The sequence below is a fragment of the Osmerus eperlanus genome, unplaced genomic scaffold (assembly GCF_963692335.1).
Source record: "Osmerus eperlanus unplaced genomic scaffold, fOsmEpe2.1 SCAFFOLD_65, whole genome shotgun sequence".
Classification (NCBI taxonomy): domain Eukaryota; kingdom Metazoa; phylum Chordata; class Actinopteri; order Osmeriformes; family Osmeridae; genus Osmerus; species Osmerus eperlanus.
In genome coordinates, this window is record NW_026911134.1 from 83,589 (window position 1) to 100,528 (window position 16,940).

At 51.7% G+C, this 16,940-nt stretch overlaps 2 protein-coding genes across 4 annotated transcripts; both read right to left on the reverse strand.

Moving 5' to 3' along the window:
• Positions 1–327: 327 nt before the first annotated feature.
• midn (midnolin) lies at positions 328–13,782 on the reverse strand. Its single transcript, XM_062455241.1, has 8 exons — positions 13,333–13,782; positions 10,865–11,093; positions 8,612–8,699; positions 8,379–8,441; positions 4,622–5,017; positions 4,209–4,326; positions 3,861–4,121; positions 328–2,400 (listed from the first exon to the last, which is right to left on the reverse strand). Exons 1-8 carry the CDS (start codon positions 13,403–13,405, stop codon positions 2,147–2,149), a joined length of 1,482 nt encoding a protein of 493 aa, XP_062311225.1. The 5' UTR covers positions 13,406–13,782; the 3' UTR covers positions 328–2,146.
• Positions 13,783–14,962: 1,180 nt separating this feature from the next.
• On the reverse strand, positions 14,963–16,933 carry LOC134015694 (putative nuclease HARBI1). 3 transcript variants are annotated; one of them, XM_062455252.1, is made up of 6 exons: positions 16,771–16,933; positions 16,656–16,691; positions 16,003–16,557; positions 15,818–15,933; positions 15,610–15,721; positions 14,964–15,515 (listed from the first exon to the last, which is right to left on the reverse strand). In XM_062455252.1, exons 3-6 carry the CDS (start codon positions 16,472–16,474, stop codon positions 15,145–15,147), a joined length of 1,071 nt encoding a protein of 356 aa, XP_062311236.1. In that variant the 5' UTR covers positions 16,475–16,557; positions 16,656–16,691; positions 16,771–16,933; the 3' UTR covers positions 14,964–15,144. The 3 variants fall into 3 exon arrangements, with proteins under 3 accessions (XP_062311239.1, XP_062311236.1, XP_062311238.1); XM_062455254.1 differs by having other exon boundaries at positions 16,656–16,933; XM_062455255.1 differs by lacking the exons at positions 15,818–15,933; positions 16,656–16,691; positions 16,771–16,933 and having other exon boundaries at positions 14,963–15,515; positions 16,003–16,144.
• Between the last annotated feature and the right edge of the window lie 7 nt (positions 16,934–16,940).

Sequence of the window (16,940 nt, forward strand, 5' to 3'; positions counted from 1 at the left end):
TGTTTGATGAGCGAGTGCCACATGAACTGACAACAGAACTTCCTGTTTACCTAGTCTATTTTAACCCTGACCTCTGATCCCCTCCCCCCTGGAGCACAAGGTCATCTCAGGTGACGGGACAGCCCAGTGTCTTAGTCAGGCAGGACATGAGGGGGAGGAGGGAGGGAGGGAGGGAGGGGGAAGGAAGTGGGAAGTGGGGTACAACTGATATCAGCTCCCAGCTGCAAAAATACACAGATCAGACAATGCATCTCTGCTGTGGAGGCACCATGAAGAGGAGAGGGTCACTACAGTTTGAAATGTTCAGAGAGGCACATACAACTGGACTGGCAGCTTTTGTTTTTTATTTATTACCTAAAAAAGAAAAAAATTCTATCACAAGTCACACTGAAATGTATTGCTTAAGAAAAAAATATATATTGATATCTTGTTTTGTACTTTTTTTTTTGTAGGGAAACTCATTTCCGTTTGACCAGGAGAGGGGGGGCTATTTCCTGCCCCCCCACTCAGAAAATACATGAAGAAAAACAGAATTCACAGTTACCGTTTTGGTTTGATAAATTAACACACTCACACGTGCTACAGTCTCTTATAGCTAGACCTCTGGTCTGGACTCTCCTCATGGCTACAAGATAAAGAACTAGAGAGCAGGCAACGTATATGATGAATCCCCTAATATTTCTTACTTTCGTTTCTTTTTTTTCAATTTCACACAGATGTGAGGCACACACAGAGTATAGTTTATACATAGATAAAAAATTACAACTTAAATTAACGTTTTACATTTTTTTGATGAGGGGTTGGGGTGAAACTAACAGAGGGTCAGGATGCTGGCAGTAAAGACTAACAAACACAGTGGAGAAAGAGTGGTGGAGAACAACATTATATCATATCCCGCTACGTGCTTCAACCCCCCCAAGGAACTACAACCCCCATCACGTGAGGACTACAAAAGTGTGGCGACTTCCTGTGTCGGTCCAGAGTCGAGAAAGGATATAGTCTTTGCGTTTTAAGGCACAGAAGCCTTGACATAAGAGACTCCACCTGCTAACAGAGAAGCCCCGGAGAGGAAGTCGCCCTGAGGAGCAAAACCAACGCCCCCAGAGAGGTGAGCGGTAAGGCCACTTGAAACAGGATGAGGTTCACTTGATGGGTAATCTCTCTCTGCAATCCCAAGGAGTGCAATCGTGGTAGGGTTGGACACAGACCGTCAGGGTCAGGGTTGCTTGTCTGTGTGTCTAACTCTTAGCAGGACACAACAGGGCTAGCTCCAATAACTTGAACTGACCAATGAGAAGCAGCCATTCATCACTTAGACAAACACTTCCTTCTCCCCACACTCACACACACACACACACACACAAGCCTGCAGATGGGGTTAGTTGTTCCAGGCCTATCAGACTCTGGGGGGAGGGGTTATGTTTAGAACCATTTGTGGCTTCGTAACCATAATGAGTGAATGAATGAATGAGTGGATGAGTAGATGGATGGATGAACACACTTCTCAGTGGCCGGCTCGAAGCCACAGTGGATGTCTGTTTTTTCAAAACAGCAGATAGGAGGTTCAATAAAAAATATATTTTTCATATTTAGATTTTACATCCTCTGCAGCGTCCATGGATGCCGAGTAGATATCCTCTGTTCTCTCAATCTCCCATGAGTCAGTGCGTTATTAGCCCCACCCATTCCTGCACACATGACCAGCTGTTCCATGATAATGTGCAAATCAACAACCAATCAGACCAGTTTGTGGAAACCTGAATGCTTTGTGAACAATGCTACATATTAAGTTTAATAATAATAAATGTTTCCATAGAGACGAGGTTAAGTATGAGTAGAAACCTCGCTCCCTGATGGAGGCTGAGAATAGAATGCCCAATGGGAGGGGTCGTACGCTGAGGACACACCCCCAGTCCACATGGTAACTAGTTTCCCTGGTTACTAGTCCACTTGGTAATTAGTCCGCCCAGGCGTTGACAGAGTGACGAGTCCCACACAACTAAAACATCGCTTCCCACAATCCTCAGCAAACGCGTCTCCGTATTCAGCAGTCCCCTCCGGCTCCTCCCCTCCGGCTCTGGCTCCTCCCCTCCGGCTCCTCTCCTTCTCCAGCCACACCCACCGCCCCTCGATCTGCCCCACCCCCTCAGGCCATGAGGGACTCAGTCTTCATGTCTGATTGTTTCCATAGCGCCTCGTCGTAGTCCAGGTCCAGGGAGCCCTCGCTGGATAGGCTGCTGTTGCTGTGGCTCCGCCCAGCCTTGCGGCTCGGCAGCCAATGGTAGGGCGCGCGCTGGTCACGCCGGCTCTTCCTCCTCACCCTCTTCTGCTGCATCAGCAGCTGCAGGCGCTCCACCTTGCAGCGCGTCGCCCGGTTCTCCGTCTGACGCACACGGTCACCTGGGGAGGAGTCAGGAGGGGGGAGGAGTCAAACAGCAACACTGGAGCTGGCACTGCGGATGTGTGCGTGGCTGGGTGTGTGCAGGTATATTTGCGTGTAGCTATGTTTGGGGATGTGTGTGTGCGGCCTGGCCTCATCTCAGCTATAAATACATGCAGGAGCTGTAAAGGAAGGAAAAGACACAATCTATAATGTAGACTCGTCTCAGAAGGAGATCATGAAATAACCCAGGGAAACGTCAATAACCCTCGTCTTGGTCTCTCTCTCTCACACGCACACACAGCCCAAACCACAAACATACACAGCCCAAACCACAAACATACACACAGCCCAAACCACAAACATACACACAGCCCAAACCACAAACATACACACAGCCCAAACCACAAACATACACACAGCCCAAACCACAAACATACACACAGCCCAAACCACAAACATACACACAGCCCAAACCACAAACATACTCAGACACACACAGCAGGAGCTTTTAACGTGGATCGATGTCAAATTAAAAAGCCCTATTGATTAAACCTTAGCTGCAGAGCAGCCATCTCTCTCAGGGGACAGACTATTGGCTTTCAGGAGAAAATGCAAGCGAATGGAAAAGAGGGGGATGAAGGGGGGGAAGAGAGAGAGAGAGAGAGTGTGCTTCTCCATTCTTTATGGCTGTAGCTTCATAGTTTATTGCCCCCCCCCTCGTCTACCCTGAAGTCAAGAAGGGGAGGAGGGAGGGGGGGGGGGTTGAGGAATTCCTCCCTCGGGTGTTGGGGAAGGTGGAGGGGAAGGAATGGAGGTAGGTGGCAGTTTTTCAAATCAATAGTGCTGCCCTCCTCTCTCTCTCTCGCTCACTCACACACACACACACACAGAGGTTCTGGCATTGGTTTGGCTAGGGGCTTTGGAATTTGACTAGGCTGAACCTAGTGTGTGTGTCCGCACATGAATAATGCATGTCCACACACACACACACACACACACAGTCAAGGCCACTATCTTCCATCTGCAGTGGAAGAGACCAGGTTTAACCCTCCCCCTCCTCCTCCCCCTCCAGCCCAACAAAAGCCCCTCCTGGTGTCCACTGTGAAGCTCAGACAAAGACCAGGGATAAGGAGGGATGAGGGGTTACCCAGCAGAGGAATTCAGCCCCCCCCCCCAGGTCTTTGTCTGACCCCTAACCAAAAGCTTTCCAGCCTGACTATGACAACCACAGAGCCCAGGCAACACCCCCTCTGCCCCGGCTGCCCTGACCCGCTGGCTGTCTGGATGTTTCTTCCAGTGGAAGTTCAGAGAAGGAGAAGAGGAGAGGAAGAGAGGAGACGATGAAGAGAGGGAGACAAAGAAAGAAGGCGAAGCTGTCAGGACAGTGATGGAGCTTCCCTGGGCTCAGCAGTGTGTGTGTGTATACGTATGTGTGTGTGTGTATACTTGTGTGTGTGTGTGTACAGGGGGGACTCACCATGGGGCCTGCACATGTGTATCTGACTCTGCACCAGAGGGTGTAGGGGGGGCGTGCGTGCGCTGGGGGCGGCCGGCGTGGCGGGGGCAGGGGGGCAGGGTGGGGGGGAGGGCGTGGCCTGCTGTCGGAGCTGGCTGAGGGATGGGGGAGCCCCCTGGTAGTGCCGCGTGGCGCTGAGCAGGTCGTTGAGGATCTGGAGGATGGTGCTGATGTCACGACGAGGGCGTCCACTGCTGTCCTGACAGTTAGGGTGCAGCGTGCCTGCAGGGAAGGGGGGCAGAGTTAGTAACCCTGGGGGGGCTACGACACACATATGTATCCCTCCGCCAGGACAGCTAGTGCTCTCACCTGAGAAGGTTCCAGAGAACACCCCGGGGCCGTGGTTCACAAAGCTCTCGATGACGGCGCCGGGCTTGCGTGACCGGGAGGAGGAGCTGTTACCAGAGGGCTTCGTGCTGCAGCTGGGCTGGAGGAAGAAACACACTGGGATATTACACCCTGTTACACACACACACACACCCTCACACACACACCCTGTTACACACACACCTCACACACACACCCTCACACACATACCCTCACACACACCCTCACGCACACACACACCCTGTTACACACACACACACACACCCTCACACACACACCCTGTTACACGCACACACACACCCTGTTACACACACACACACACACCCTCACACACACACACACCCTGTTACACACACACCCTCAGTTTCAGGTTTTGGTGGGGAGGGGGGTCTTACCTGGGGGCTGGAGGCTGGCGGAGGGGGCCTCTGGGGGCTGGGGGGGGCTTGGCGGGGGGGCAGGAAGACACTCTGCTGGGGGAGGCAGGGGGAGGGTGGAGGGGGGGAGCTGTGTCTGGAGGTGGAGCTGTAGACAGGAGCGGGGGGCGGAGGGGGGGAGGCAGCGGGGGAGGGGGCTGGGTGTTGGGGCAGAGGCACGCGGGGGTGTCCAGAGCTGGGGGCCGCACTCCCTGAGGGGAGACCCGGAGCCTCCGCCCCCCCACGCCCCCCCCTGCTCTGAAGCCCCGCCCCCCCCACGGCCTGCTGGGATGCCAGCTGCAGCTGGACGAACATCATGTGGTCTCCCACACGCAGCGCCAGAGTCAGGGGGGACCGGCCACACAGGAAGTCACTGACCTGCAAACAGGAAACGGAAATACTGCTGCTGAGTCATGTGATCCTCAGAGGTCAAAATAGGCCACGCCCACACACGCACCACCACCCGTCATTGCCTCCCCTTTCTCCCCCCTCTCCTCTCCTCCCCTCCCCCTCCAGTTGATAGACAAAGCCAGTTCTGCAGGCTGGTCTGTCTGAAGGACAGGAAGCAGCATTCTGAACATTCTGAATGGCTGATTGTCCTGGTGAGGAAGGGGGGAGGAGGACTGACCATGTTAGGAGTGTCGAGAAGGAGAGCAGAGCCAAGAGTGTAGGCTTTGACCCTCTCTGGTCCTGACACTCAGTCTCACACACACACACACACACACACACACACACACACACACACAGAGCTTGGCTGAGGGACACACAGACGACAACAAGCCCTCTCTTGTCCAGTCATGTCCCTCCCTGCCTCTCCCCTCCTTTCTTCCGGCCCATCCTCTCTCTCTCCATCCTCTCTCTCTCCATCCTCCCTCTCTCCATCCTCCCTCTCTCTATCCTCCCTCTCTCCATCCTCCCTCTCTCCATCCTCCCTCTCTCCATCCTTCCATCCCTAAATCCCCTACGTAGACAGTATTCAGTCCCTGCATCCAGAGGGAAAGGAGGGTTAGGAAAAAAGAGAGCGAGGAGGAGACTCACACAGAGAGCAGTGTGTATGCTCTCTGTGTGAGTCTGACTGACAGCTGTCATGAGAATGAGTATTCCGTTTCCCCACCCTAACCACACACACACACAAAGCCAGGGGCCCCTAAAGAGGCGTGTGTGAGGGGGGGGGCGCTGGGCTGGTGTTTGTGTTGCGTGTGAAGGACAATGACACATCGCTGCATCTATGCCTGGGGGAGAGAGGGAGGGAGAGAGGGGGAGGTGATGGAGAGAGAGGGGGAGGTGATGGAGAGAGAGAGGGAGAGAAGGGGAGGTGATGGAGATAGAGAGGGGGGGAGAGAGAGGGAGGTGATGGAGAGAGGGGGAGGTGATAGAGAGAGAGAGGGAGAGAGGATGGAGAGAGGGAGAGAGAGGTGATGGAGAGAGAGAGAGAGGGGGAGAGAGAGAGGGAGAGAGGGGGAGAGAGGGAGAGTGATAAAAGAGGGGGCAGAAGGAGAGAGAGAGAGTGAAGCGTCTCCTCTTTACTGCTGGTGAAGATGACCTTCTCACCCCACACCACAGCCCCTAACTACACCACACACGCATGCATACACACACAAACCACAAGCACACACCTTTATTGTATTATTCATTCCTGGTTGTGATGTCTCAGTAGTTGAGTCACAGAGCCATGTTTAGAGTTGCTCACCCAAACCAAACCCACATCGCCTGTGTGTGTTTGCGTGTTTCAACATGTGTGTAGAAATATCCCCTTTTAAGCCGTCTGCTTAATGTGGTCTCCAAATACACGCACACATACACAGAAAGCAGCCACGGTAATGTCCTCCTTGTGCATGGCTGGGAGGGTACAGGCTGGGAGGGTACAGGCTGGGAGAGTAGGAGGGTGGGGGGTAGGAGCTCTCTTGAGCAAGGGCCTTTGTTGCTATGCAGCCACAGAGAAAATATGACGAGAGGGAAATCCAGAAGGAGGGTTAAAGGGGGGGGAGGGGGGGGGAGGGTACCGGGGGGAGGGGAGGGTACCGGGGGGAGGGTACCGGGGGGAGGGGAGGGTACCGGGGGGAGGGGAGGGTACCGGGGGAGGGGAGGGTACCGGGGGAGGGGAGGGTACCGGGGGGAGGGGAGGCGGGGAGGGTGTCAGTGGAGATGGTGGCGATTAAATATTCAGTGACAGTATCCTTCTGGCTCCCACTCTCTCTCTCTCTGCCTCCCTCTCTCTCCCTGCCTCCCTCTCTCTCCCTGCCTCTCTCTCTCTGCCTCCCTGCCTCTCTCTCTGCCTCCCTCCCCCTCTCTCTCTGCCTCCCTCCCTCTCTCTCTGCCTCCCTCCCTCTCCCTGCCTCTCTCTCTCTGCCTCCCTCTCTCTCCCTGCCTCTCTCTCTCTGCCTCCCTCTCTCTCCCTGCCTCTCTCTCTCTGCCTCCCTCCCTCTCTCTCTCTGCCTCCCTCCCTCTCTCTCTCTCTGCCTCCCTCCCTCTCTCTCTCTGCCTCCCTCCCTCTCTCTCTCTGCCTCCCTCCCTCTCTCTCCCTGCCTCTCTCTCTCTGCCTCCCTCCCTCTCTCTCTGCCTCCCTCCCTCTCCTCCTATCACTAGACTGGCAGGTTATTTATTGGAGTCCCTGTGGTTCAAGGAACTCATTGACAGACATGCTTGTCTTCCAGAACTGAGAAAGAGGGAGAGATGGAGGAGAGAAGAGAAAAGGGGGAGAGAGGAGGAGAGAGCTAGGGAGGGAGGGATGAGGCCAGGGCTGGTGAGGCTGGGGAAGATGAGGCTCTGCTGTTACTCTGTCCACCTGGTTGGCTACAACTGACCAATCAGACGCACTGTACCTGCCCTGCTCCCGCCCACACAGCTGCCAGCCAGTCACGACGCTTTGTGAGCTCAAAACACAACACACTCAGGAGACAATGACCATCACGACACACACTTCAGATCTGCTGCATGACACACACACACTCATTCACTCTCTGCAGGTCCGCTGGATGGGGAGAAGATGGGTGAGGAAGGGGGGGGGGGGGGAAGATGGGTGAGGAAGGGGGGGGGGGGGGGGGGGAGATGGGTGAGGAGAAGCCGGTTCTCATGCCTCTACTTTCACTATTGATCATAGTGAGTCACACCACACTGAGTCACAAACCAATACTGTACATCCCTCTAACACGCACACACACACAGAGCTTCCAGGAATGGTATGCTAATATTGAGAGACCGGCCCATCTGTCATGAGCATCTGAACCTGCTTCCTGGAACCGATCTGACTACACACGCTGCCTCTGTGTGTGTGTGTGTCAGCGTTTGTGTGTGTGTCAGCGTGTGTGTCAGCATGTGTGTGTGTGTCAGTGTGCGTGTCAGCGTGTGTGTCAGCATGTGTGTGCGTGTGTGTCAGTGTGTGTGTCAGCGTGTGTGTGTGTGTGTCAGTGTGCGTGTCAGCGTGTGTGTCAGCATGTGTGTGCGTGTGTGTCAGTGTGTGTGTGTGTCAGCATGTGTGTGTGTGTGTCAGTGTGTGTGTCAGCATGTGTGTGCGTGTGTGTCAGTGTGTGTGTGTGTCAGCATGTGTGTGTGTGTCAGTGTATGTGTCAGCATGTGTGTGTATGTGTATGTTAGTTTGTGTCCCGTAGGAAGGTCTATGTTGGTGAGGATGTGCCTAGGCATGTCCCCCTCCATCCCAGCCAGGAGACCAGACATAGGAGAGAAGGATTCTCTCCCTCCTGCCTCTCCCTCAGTGAAGATGCAGGTTAGAGGTTCTTACCTGAGTCTCTGTTAAGCTCTCCAGTGCTTGCATGACGGACTGCTCTGGTCTGGAGGCCTGCGACTGGAGGGACACGCGTGTTAGTGTTCACATCAGTGGAACATCACCGACACTGCTAAACAGACTTACTCAACTCTGACCACCGGAACACTGTAAAACTACACACCTGTGTACCATCACTGCAACATGACTGTAGCGTGTGGGTAGCGTGTGGGAGATGTGGGGTGACTCACCATGAGCCCAGCCTCCACTGTGGGTACCAGGGTTAGTCTGCTCCGGTCAGTCACACCCAGATCCAGCAGCCGGCCTGAGCTCAGACGCCTGGGGGAGGAGACAGGGTTAGACACCAGGGAGAGAGACCAGGCTGAGAGGGGAGGGAGGGTTAGACACCAGGGAGAGAGACCAGGCTGAGAGGGGAGGGAGGGTTAGACACCAGGGAGAGAGACCAGGCTGAGAGGGGGAGGGAGGGTTAGACACCAGGGAGAGAGACCAGGCTGAGAGGGGGAGGAGACAGGGTTAGACACCAGGGAGAGAGACCAGGCTGAGGGGGGAGGGAGGGTTAGACGCCAGGGAGAGACCAGGCTGAGAGGGGGAGGAGACAGGGTTAGACACCAGGGAGAGAGACCAGGCTGAGAGGGGGAGGGAGGGTTAGACGCCAGGGAGAGAGACCAGGCTGAGAGGAGGAGGGAGGGTTATATATCTGTGTTCTGTGGGTTTCTGGGCACCAGAGAGAGCTGGGTGTCTGAGCGTGTCAGCGGTTCTGAGTCACCAGGCATGCAGGGCAGCCCTACCCAGGGCCCTGCACTAGCTCTAAGCCCGTCCAACACACAATGCCTGCTGCCCTGTGCAATAAAACCGATAGACCAGAACCAGATGGACGGATAGTCTAATCAAATACACCTCAACATGTTACTTTTGGATCCACATTCCTCCAGGAGAGAGCAGTGATATGAGGTGCAGTATATATAATAAATGAAATATTAATGTAGCATTTCCACCAGTCAGATGCTCAAGCCACTAAGCTGTACCCTGGCAGGGTTCAACTCTGCAGAGATCAGGATGTAACCTGACCAGACGTAGGGGTCAGCAGGCTGGTTGTCTACATGCCTCACCTGAACATCCCTCAGTAGAATTCTATTCTTGATATATTAGTCTTAGTGTTGCTCATGTAGGATCAGGTTTGGACAGGCCATGAGGGACCTGTCAGGAGGACCAGAGAATTCCAGTGTACCTGTAGCTGTTAGAAATGTCACCTATGAACAGGGTGTTCTGGGTGTGTTGAGGCAGACTGTTGACACAGTCTGGGCCTCCTGCAGGCAGATCACATACTGTTCTCTACAGCAGGGACACGTCACAGTCTTACCTGCCTTATCTCTCTACCTGCCTCACCTGCCCTGCCTGTCCGTCTACCTGCCAGCCTTGTTTTTCTACCTGCCCTGCCTCACCTGCCTCTCCGCAGCGCTGCGAAGCCCTGACTCCACCAGGATAAACGGACCGCGTGCGGAGCTTTAGCATGAAACAACGTGACCCCGCAGCGGAACAAAGAGGCTTGCGCTCCGGCTGTTCGGTCAGCTATTCGGACGCGAGAGGGGATTAAAAACGTTTTTCAGGTTTTTAGGGGGTGAAGTGGCCTTTAGGCGATTACTCAAGCACCGGCGGCTAGAGAGGATTTAAAACAATGCGGCCGGGTGACAAAGACCTCCCTCCCCCTACTCCTTTGTCATTTAACCAAGGACAATCCGATTCAATTGGAAACCCGCTAATATCTCAGTTTCGTTATTCAGAAAAGGACTATTTGGACACACCTTTGTAAAGCATTGTTTAGCTGTCGCCATCGTGACTAGGAGCGTAATGAATTGTCGATAATCGCTCCAGTGTTTCGGAGAGTTCTCCGTGTGTACGGCAGGCCAGCTGAGAAGGGAGGCCCTCTGACTCAAACAGAAACCAGTGTTTGTGTTGGCTGAACAGTACTGGCGTTAGGGCTACCTTCCCATACAGCACGGGCTATCCCGGAATAGCTAACAACATATCCTGTAGCTTCGAACACAATCCACATCCTAACTACCGTCAGAATGTGGGTATGTTTAGCCTAAACTGACGTGTTTTTGACGACTAGCGCTGCAGCGTCAACTCTGCCGCTGCGTGAACAGACTGTTGAAAACCACTGCGCTTCTCTCTGTAACTCATTTGTGTGTTGATTGCATTTGATCCATATCACACAGGAATTCAATCATTGATATATACACATAAATAAACGCGACAGTCTGCAGGCTGGCTCGTCAATATGAACCCTGACCAGTGTGTCACGGTGCATCGATACAGTCAATACCCGGTGAGCTGTCTGTGGAGTCTACAGCCCTATTGTGTTCTACCACACAGTTGTCATTGTATGCAGCTACATTGGAGCCAGGGTGAACACCGCGTGCCTACACCGCGTACATACACCGCCCTGCACGCTGTGGATATGTGTTTACAGGGTCACTCACGTCTCTTTGTGCAGAAGGGCGAGCCTCTCTTTTGGTATTTTCAGCCTCTGGGAGAGCCGTTTCTTCAAGCCTTCCACGGTCTCCTCCTGCGGTAGTGACAGCTCGAAGCGCGTGCCGGTGGTGGAGTGGATGTACACGTTCATGGAGGGCTCGCTGGGCACGGCCTCGCAGGAGGGACTGCCGCGGCTCGCGCAACTCCGCGCGCCGGGGTGCGGGTCCATTCGATAGCCTGTAGTCAGGGGTAGACGGTACGGTGGAGCAGGGTGGAGGGAGAGGAGGCGCGGGTGGGGGGAGAGGAGGCGAGCCAGTTAGAAACAGCTCCTTGCCGGAGAAGAAAGGACCTGCTTGCATTCAGAAGGAAGTGCCTCTGTGTCCCTCCTCGCCTTTCTCCTCTGAAAACGAGTCGACCTCTTCGTTAGCTACCATGAGAATACAAATCCACCGGTCGATGGGGAGAGCCGAGCCTTTGTTGCGTTACGGGGAAATAGCTTATGTAGCTTTTGCTCTCTAAATTCCGCGTCCTCGACAGCGCTCCAGTCCGGTAAATTAGAGGACGAGCAGAACCAAAGATTACACGCGCAGCCGAGACCGTCAAAGTAGCTCGGGGAACGCTTCCTTTCCGTACAGAAACACGAGACTGATGGGCCTATCCACGGATTCTTGTTATTCTATGAAAGACATGCGGCCCAAAGATTAAAAGAAGCTAAACAGAGGATCTGCGGTGATTATAAACCTCATTGGATTAATACGGTGCTGCAGCGCTACGTCCCCATGCTCAAGGCGACTCCAGTGAAAAAGCGACAATGAGTTTCTGTCAATCACTAGAGCTGGACCAGCACGCGGGCGCCTCAGCCAATAGCAGGAGTAGATTCACGCCCACGTGGCGCAGAGACGCTGTCCCTATTCTCACCAACGAGGTCGATCCTCACCCACTCGCTCGCTCCCATTCTTGTGTGTGAGAGCCAATCGGCTGTGTGTGTGTGTGATGAAGGGGGTGGGGCTTGAGACCCAGACCATTCATAACATGTCAGCATGAGTCCAGCACCATTACAGGCCGTTCCTAGTCCCTGACCTAGAACCACCAGGGTCCTGTACTGGGATAGACCCTGGGCAAGACATCTAACAAGGCGTGACAACTTAGCACTGCCTCTAAACCTGCTGGCATCAGGCTACAGAAGTGGTGGTGTTTTAAGAGTCAGGTGGCTGAGCGGTTAGAGAATCGGGCTAGTAATCAGAAGGTCACTGGTTCGATTCCCGGCCGTGCAAAATGACGTTGTGTCCTTGGGAAAGGCACTTCACCCTACTTGCCTCGGGGGAATGTCCCTGTACTTAGTGTAAGTCGCTCTGGATAAGAGCGTCTGCTAAATGACTAAATGTAAATACTGCTCCCTGTCTAGCACAGGAAAGATTATGTTCCTAAGTGACATGGCATGTTATCTGCAAGCATTCTGTTGGATTGCACAATTCTAGCTATCGTGTGTGTGTGTGTGTGTGTGTGAGAGAGAGAGAGAGTCAAACCTTGGCGTTATCAGGTGCTGGCCCTGATAGTGGTGCTATGACGTCAGAGTCCTCGCTAGCACTATGTAAATAAGGCTAGCAGAGTTCTCTTCAGGAAGTACGCCTAGTCATTAGAGAGATGGCTGGTCTTGTACACTCCTTTCATGAGTTTTGCATAATAACAACCAAAGCTTCACTATAAGTAACTCTCTAGCGAGTATCCCAGCCCGTCCCGTCTGTCCCAGCCCGTCCCGTCTGTCCCAGCCCGTCCCGTCTGTCCCGTCCCGTCCCGTCTGTCCCGTCCCAGCCCATCCCAGCCCGTCTGTCCCGTCCCAGCCCGTCCCGTCCCAGCCCGTCTGTCCCGTCCCGTCCCCCCCATTTAATTAGTTCTGGAGCCGAGTCTGCTGCGGCTGCAGCTTTGGGATGGGTAAGACTAGCAGGTGCCCTCTAGGGGACAGTTGACGCACCGTAGGTGAGCTGTGCAGGTGAGGCGAGGCTCTAACCACCTGCTGAAACAGCGGCTCCCCTGTAATCTAAATAATGTATCCCGGGCACAAGTACGGAATTACCAGAATAACACGTTTTCAGCATTTCACGTTGAGCAACGCCAGCCTAATGTTGGGGGCATCTTGTGATGAAACACAACTAATGTAACCGTTGGGAAGCTCTGTCATAAAGCTACGAACGCACTGACTGGAACCGAGGTCACTAACTGGAGATCAACACCTAAACCGTAGGCTACAACATTGAGAAAAATACGTGGAACTACTTGTTAAATAACGTTTGGTTAATCGAAAATCCGTGATTCTCTCAACATTTCAGTCCCCTCCGTGAACTTTTGAATAGTTGGAAAAAGTTGGAATTTATAATATGTAGGTCTATAATGTGTTTTCAGTTCAATCTGTAGACCAGTGACCACTAACCCTAACATCAACATTGTTTTCCTAACTGAAGTCGTGGGTGCTACTTACCAATGATAGTGGCGAAAACTTTAAAGCTTCGCGTTAAAGTCTTGGATTTTCCAAGTTTCCCCAGTTTGGGCATGTAGGTTCCCCGCGCTATAAAGAGCTCTCCGGTAAATCCAGATAGCGGCCGTATGCAACACCGTCTCACGGGAAATTCAGCAAATCTGTGCGTCCTCTCTCCGATACGCTGCGTACCGACAGACCAAGAGACTTCTCCACTTGGCTCGCTCACCGTTCCTGTAATGCCTGTGTGACGTCCGTACTCCGGGGTGTGTCGCGTGTTCACAGCGGGGGCGGGAGAGGGGGGGTGACAGCTAGTCCGTCCCTCTCGGATATGGAAGGGTAGAGCTCGAGCGGGTTCTTGCTATGTCAGCATGTGATTTAAGGTAGCCATGGAATTCCTCCTGTAGTGTGTGTTCCTCTCTCCCAATCCCAGGCACTAATGCGCGCTCTCCACGAACGGAAGGAATGCGCTTGCAGTAATTGAAGAGGTCTCTATCGGTAGATAACCGAACGGGCGTTTTTTCCCTGAAAGGACATGCAAGCAGAGCCACCCCGCGCTGTTACGACCTTAACAAAGCGCAAATGAACCGAAAGCTGCAGAAATTTCAAGGGTGGAGTCTTCCTCTAAAGAGAAGAAATGTCACCTGGCAACAAACAGACCATAAACACAGGGCCTTGGATACCAGGGGCCTGTTGCACAAAACTAGGATAAGGGATTAAGCCAGGATATCTTGGTGATCCTGGCTCAATTGATCCGTAATCCGGTTGCACTAAAGATGGATAGGGGGCAGGAGGATATGTTATGGTATAAATTACCATGGAGATTTATTCTGTGGAGCTAGCCTGCTCCAGACCAGGCTAAATTCCAGGATCTATTTAATCTCATCCCGTAATGTCAGTCAGCAGTCACCACAAATGGAAACCAATAGTTATTTCACTGCTCACTATACATTGTTATCACATATAACTAGACCCACTGTCATTATTTAAACGTTTGTGATCATTAATTTCAATGATTTTGGATAAAAAATGATTTTTAGATGATGTTGCTATCATTAGATAATTTACAGTTTCCCATAGACTATAAGGCTATATATAAAATGATAGAATATTAGGGCCACAGAGGGGAAAAAAACACAAGTCATAATATTGTAACCAGTTGTTTTAAAGGAGGACAGTTGTTAAAATGACAGATGTGGGGCATTTCGTGAAATTGTACTTCAGTATGGTTTCATAAACAAAGACATGCTGATGTGCCAGAATATTAAGTATCACATTGTCATAAGTATCAAAACTGTAAAAACAATATGTAGCTTTTCTGCAGAAAGAACCAGCCTCATAAATTTATGACTTTATCCTTTTTCTTCAGTGTGGCCCTAGTACTCTGTCATATAAACAAATACACATTCCATATGAATATAAAAACACAATGTGTAACATTATGTTCCTTTATTGAATAAGGACAAAACAAAGCAGGTAAACCATCAGCTCCTTTCGAAACTGAAGTCACAGTGACTCTACAAGATGGAAAGCACAGAATCCAAGCATATTATACAAAATGATACATACACATTCAAAGGTCTGTATATAACACACCCTGCATGTCTGCACACTAAAATAAATGCAGGACAAATCCATACACATCAACGGAACAGACAAATGAATGGATGCAGTAGCCTCCCTGCAGCCTTGTATTACACACAGTATACCGCACAAACATCATAAGAGGCCAAATTCGTAAAAAAACGAACCCAAAAAAAACCAAATTCCTCTGCCACCGCAGGACATATTTAACCAAAATTGAAAGCACACATACTAACTAAAATAATTCAACACATATTGGTCCCTCAGCAGCCGACCACTGTCGTCATCAGGGAAGATTGCCGGATTGTCCCAGTCCATGGCTGGTGGCACTCTGGGGGCCCTCTCCTTCCTCAGGCAGGCCACATTGTGGAGGACAGCACAAGCCACAGTAATATCACATGCCCTAACAGGGCTGACCCTTAATTTGTGAAGGCAGTGAAAGCGTGCCTTCAGGAGGCCAAAGGTCATTTCAACTCTGGCCCTGGTCCTGGCATGGGCATGGTTGTAGGCCTGCTGTGCTTCCTGGGGGTCTGTGAAAGGTGTCAGGAGAAAAGGCTGGCAGCCATACCCCCTGTCTCCCAGCAACACACCAGAGAATTCACCTGTCAACACAAAATCTCATCATTACTACCTCATAAACACAGTGATATTCTTGACACAGCCATGATGGTTATAAATAGGGGTTGTGTGGCTTACCTTGTGATAGGCACTGATAGATTTCAGAGGCCCGAAAGATTCTGGAGTCATGGACTGAGCCAGGCCATTTTGCCACAACATTGCTGATCACACAGTCAGCATTGCAGACCATCTGAAATCATAAGATGAGGAATATTACACCAATCAATGCACATCACTGGCAATGCAGAGTGTTCGTCAATGGACAATATCAAAAAGTTATGTTCACCTGAACATTAATGCTGTGAAAGGATTTCCTATTCACAAAATCGGCCTCATGGGCACCTGAGGGGGCTTTTATCCTTATGTGTGTGCAGTCCACTGCACCAATGACATTGGGGAAACCTGTCACACAAAGTAATGAGTATCCTACTATGTGTTAACAGTTGTCCTGTAATTTGTAGATCCTCTTACCTGCAATCCTATAGAACTCCTCTTTGATGTCACAGAGTCTTCTGTGGCCAGGGAAGGAGATGAAGACATCTGCTAATGCTTTGATAGCCAGACACACACTCCTTATTGTGCGGCAAATTGTGGCCTTGTTCAGCTGTTCTGCATCCCCCACTGAGTACAGGAAGGCTCCACTAGCAAAAAAGCGCAAGGCCACACAAACCATTTGCTCCACACTCAGTGCATGGCTCCGTGCAGTGCGGTGCTTAATCCTGGGACCCAGTAGTCTGCATAGATACCTGATGCCATCTGCAGAAAACCTGTATCTTTCATATAGATGGTCATCAGGGAAGGCCAGTGGGTCCAACCGGTCCCTGAAGACCCTTTCTCGCCTGAAGGCTCTCCTCAGCACAAGTGCTTCTTCATCCACCACATCTCGCACGAATGGGCATGCCATTGTCAGAGCAGAAAGGAACACACAATTTTGGGCCTTCATATAGGCTAGTGGCCACACCTGGTGCTGGGGGAGTGGGCAAAAGAGGGCGATGCCTTATAACGATGACTTGGTTGTACTGATTGCTGGGAAAATAAAAAAAACCTTAGAAAGATGCCACCGTCCTGTGTGCTCACAATAAGAGCTCATATGTCATGGCTCACTTGACTTTACGAGAATATACCTAATTTTTATTTTCAGCTGTGTCATCTTCTTGGAGCTGGGGGAGGAAAGAAAAATAATGATTAATACATTTGTGTTACAGTTAGCATACAGTGTACATTGAAGGCATATCTCACCTCCCTCTCAAGTTTTTTTATTTCAAGGTCCAGTTTCCTAATTGTCCTCTTTTTTATTTCGGACTCCAGTGCAAGATTTTCCATCTTTTTCTTCTTGTACTGAATGTCTATGTCTGCCAGTTCTATTTGGCGCCGGAGGTGGTTGCCATACAACTTTCTGATAGCTTGTG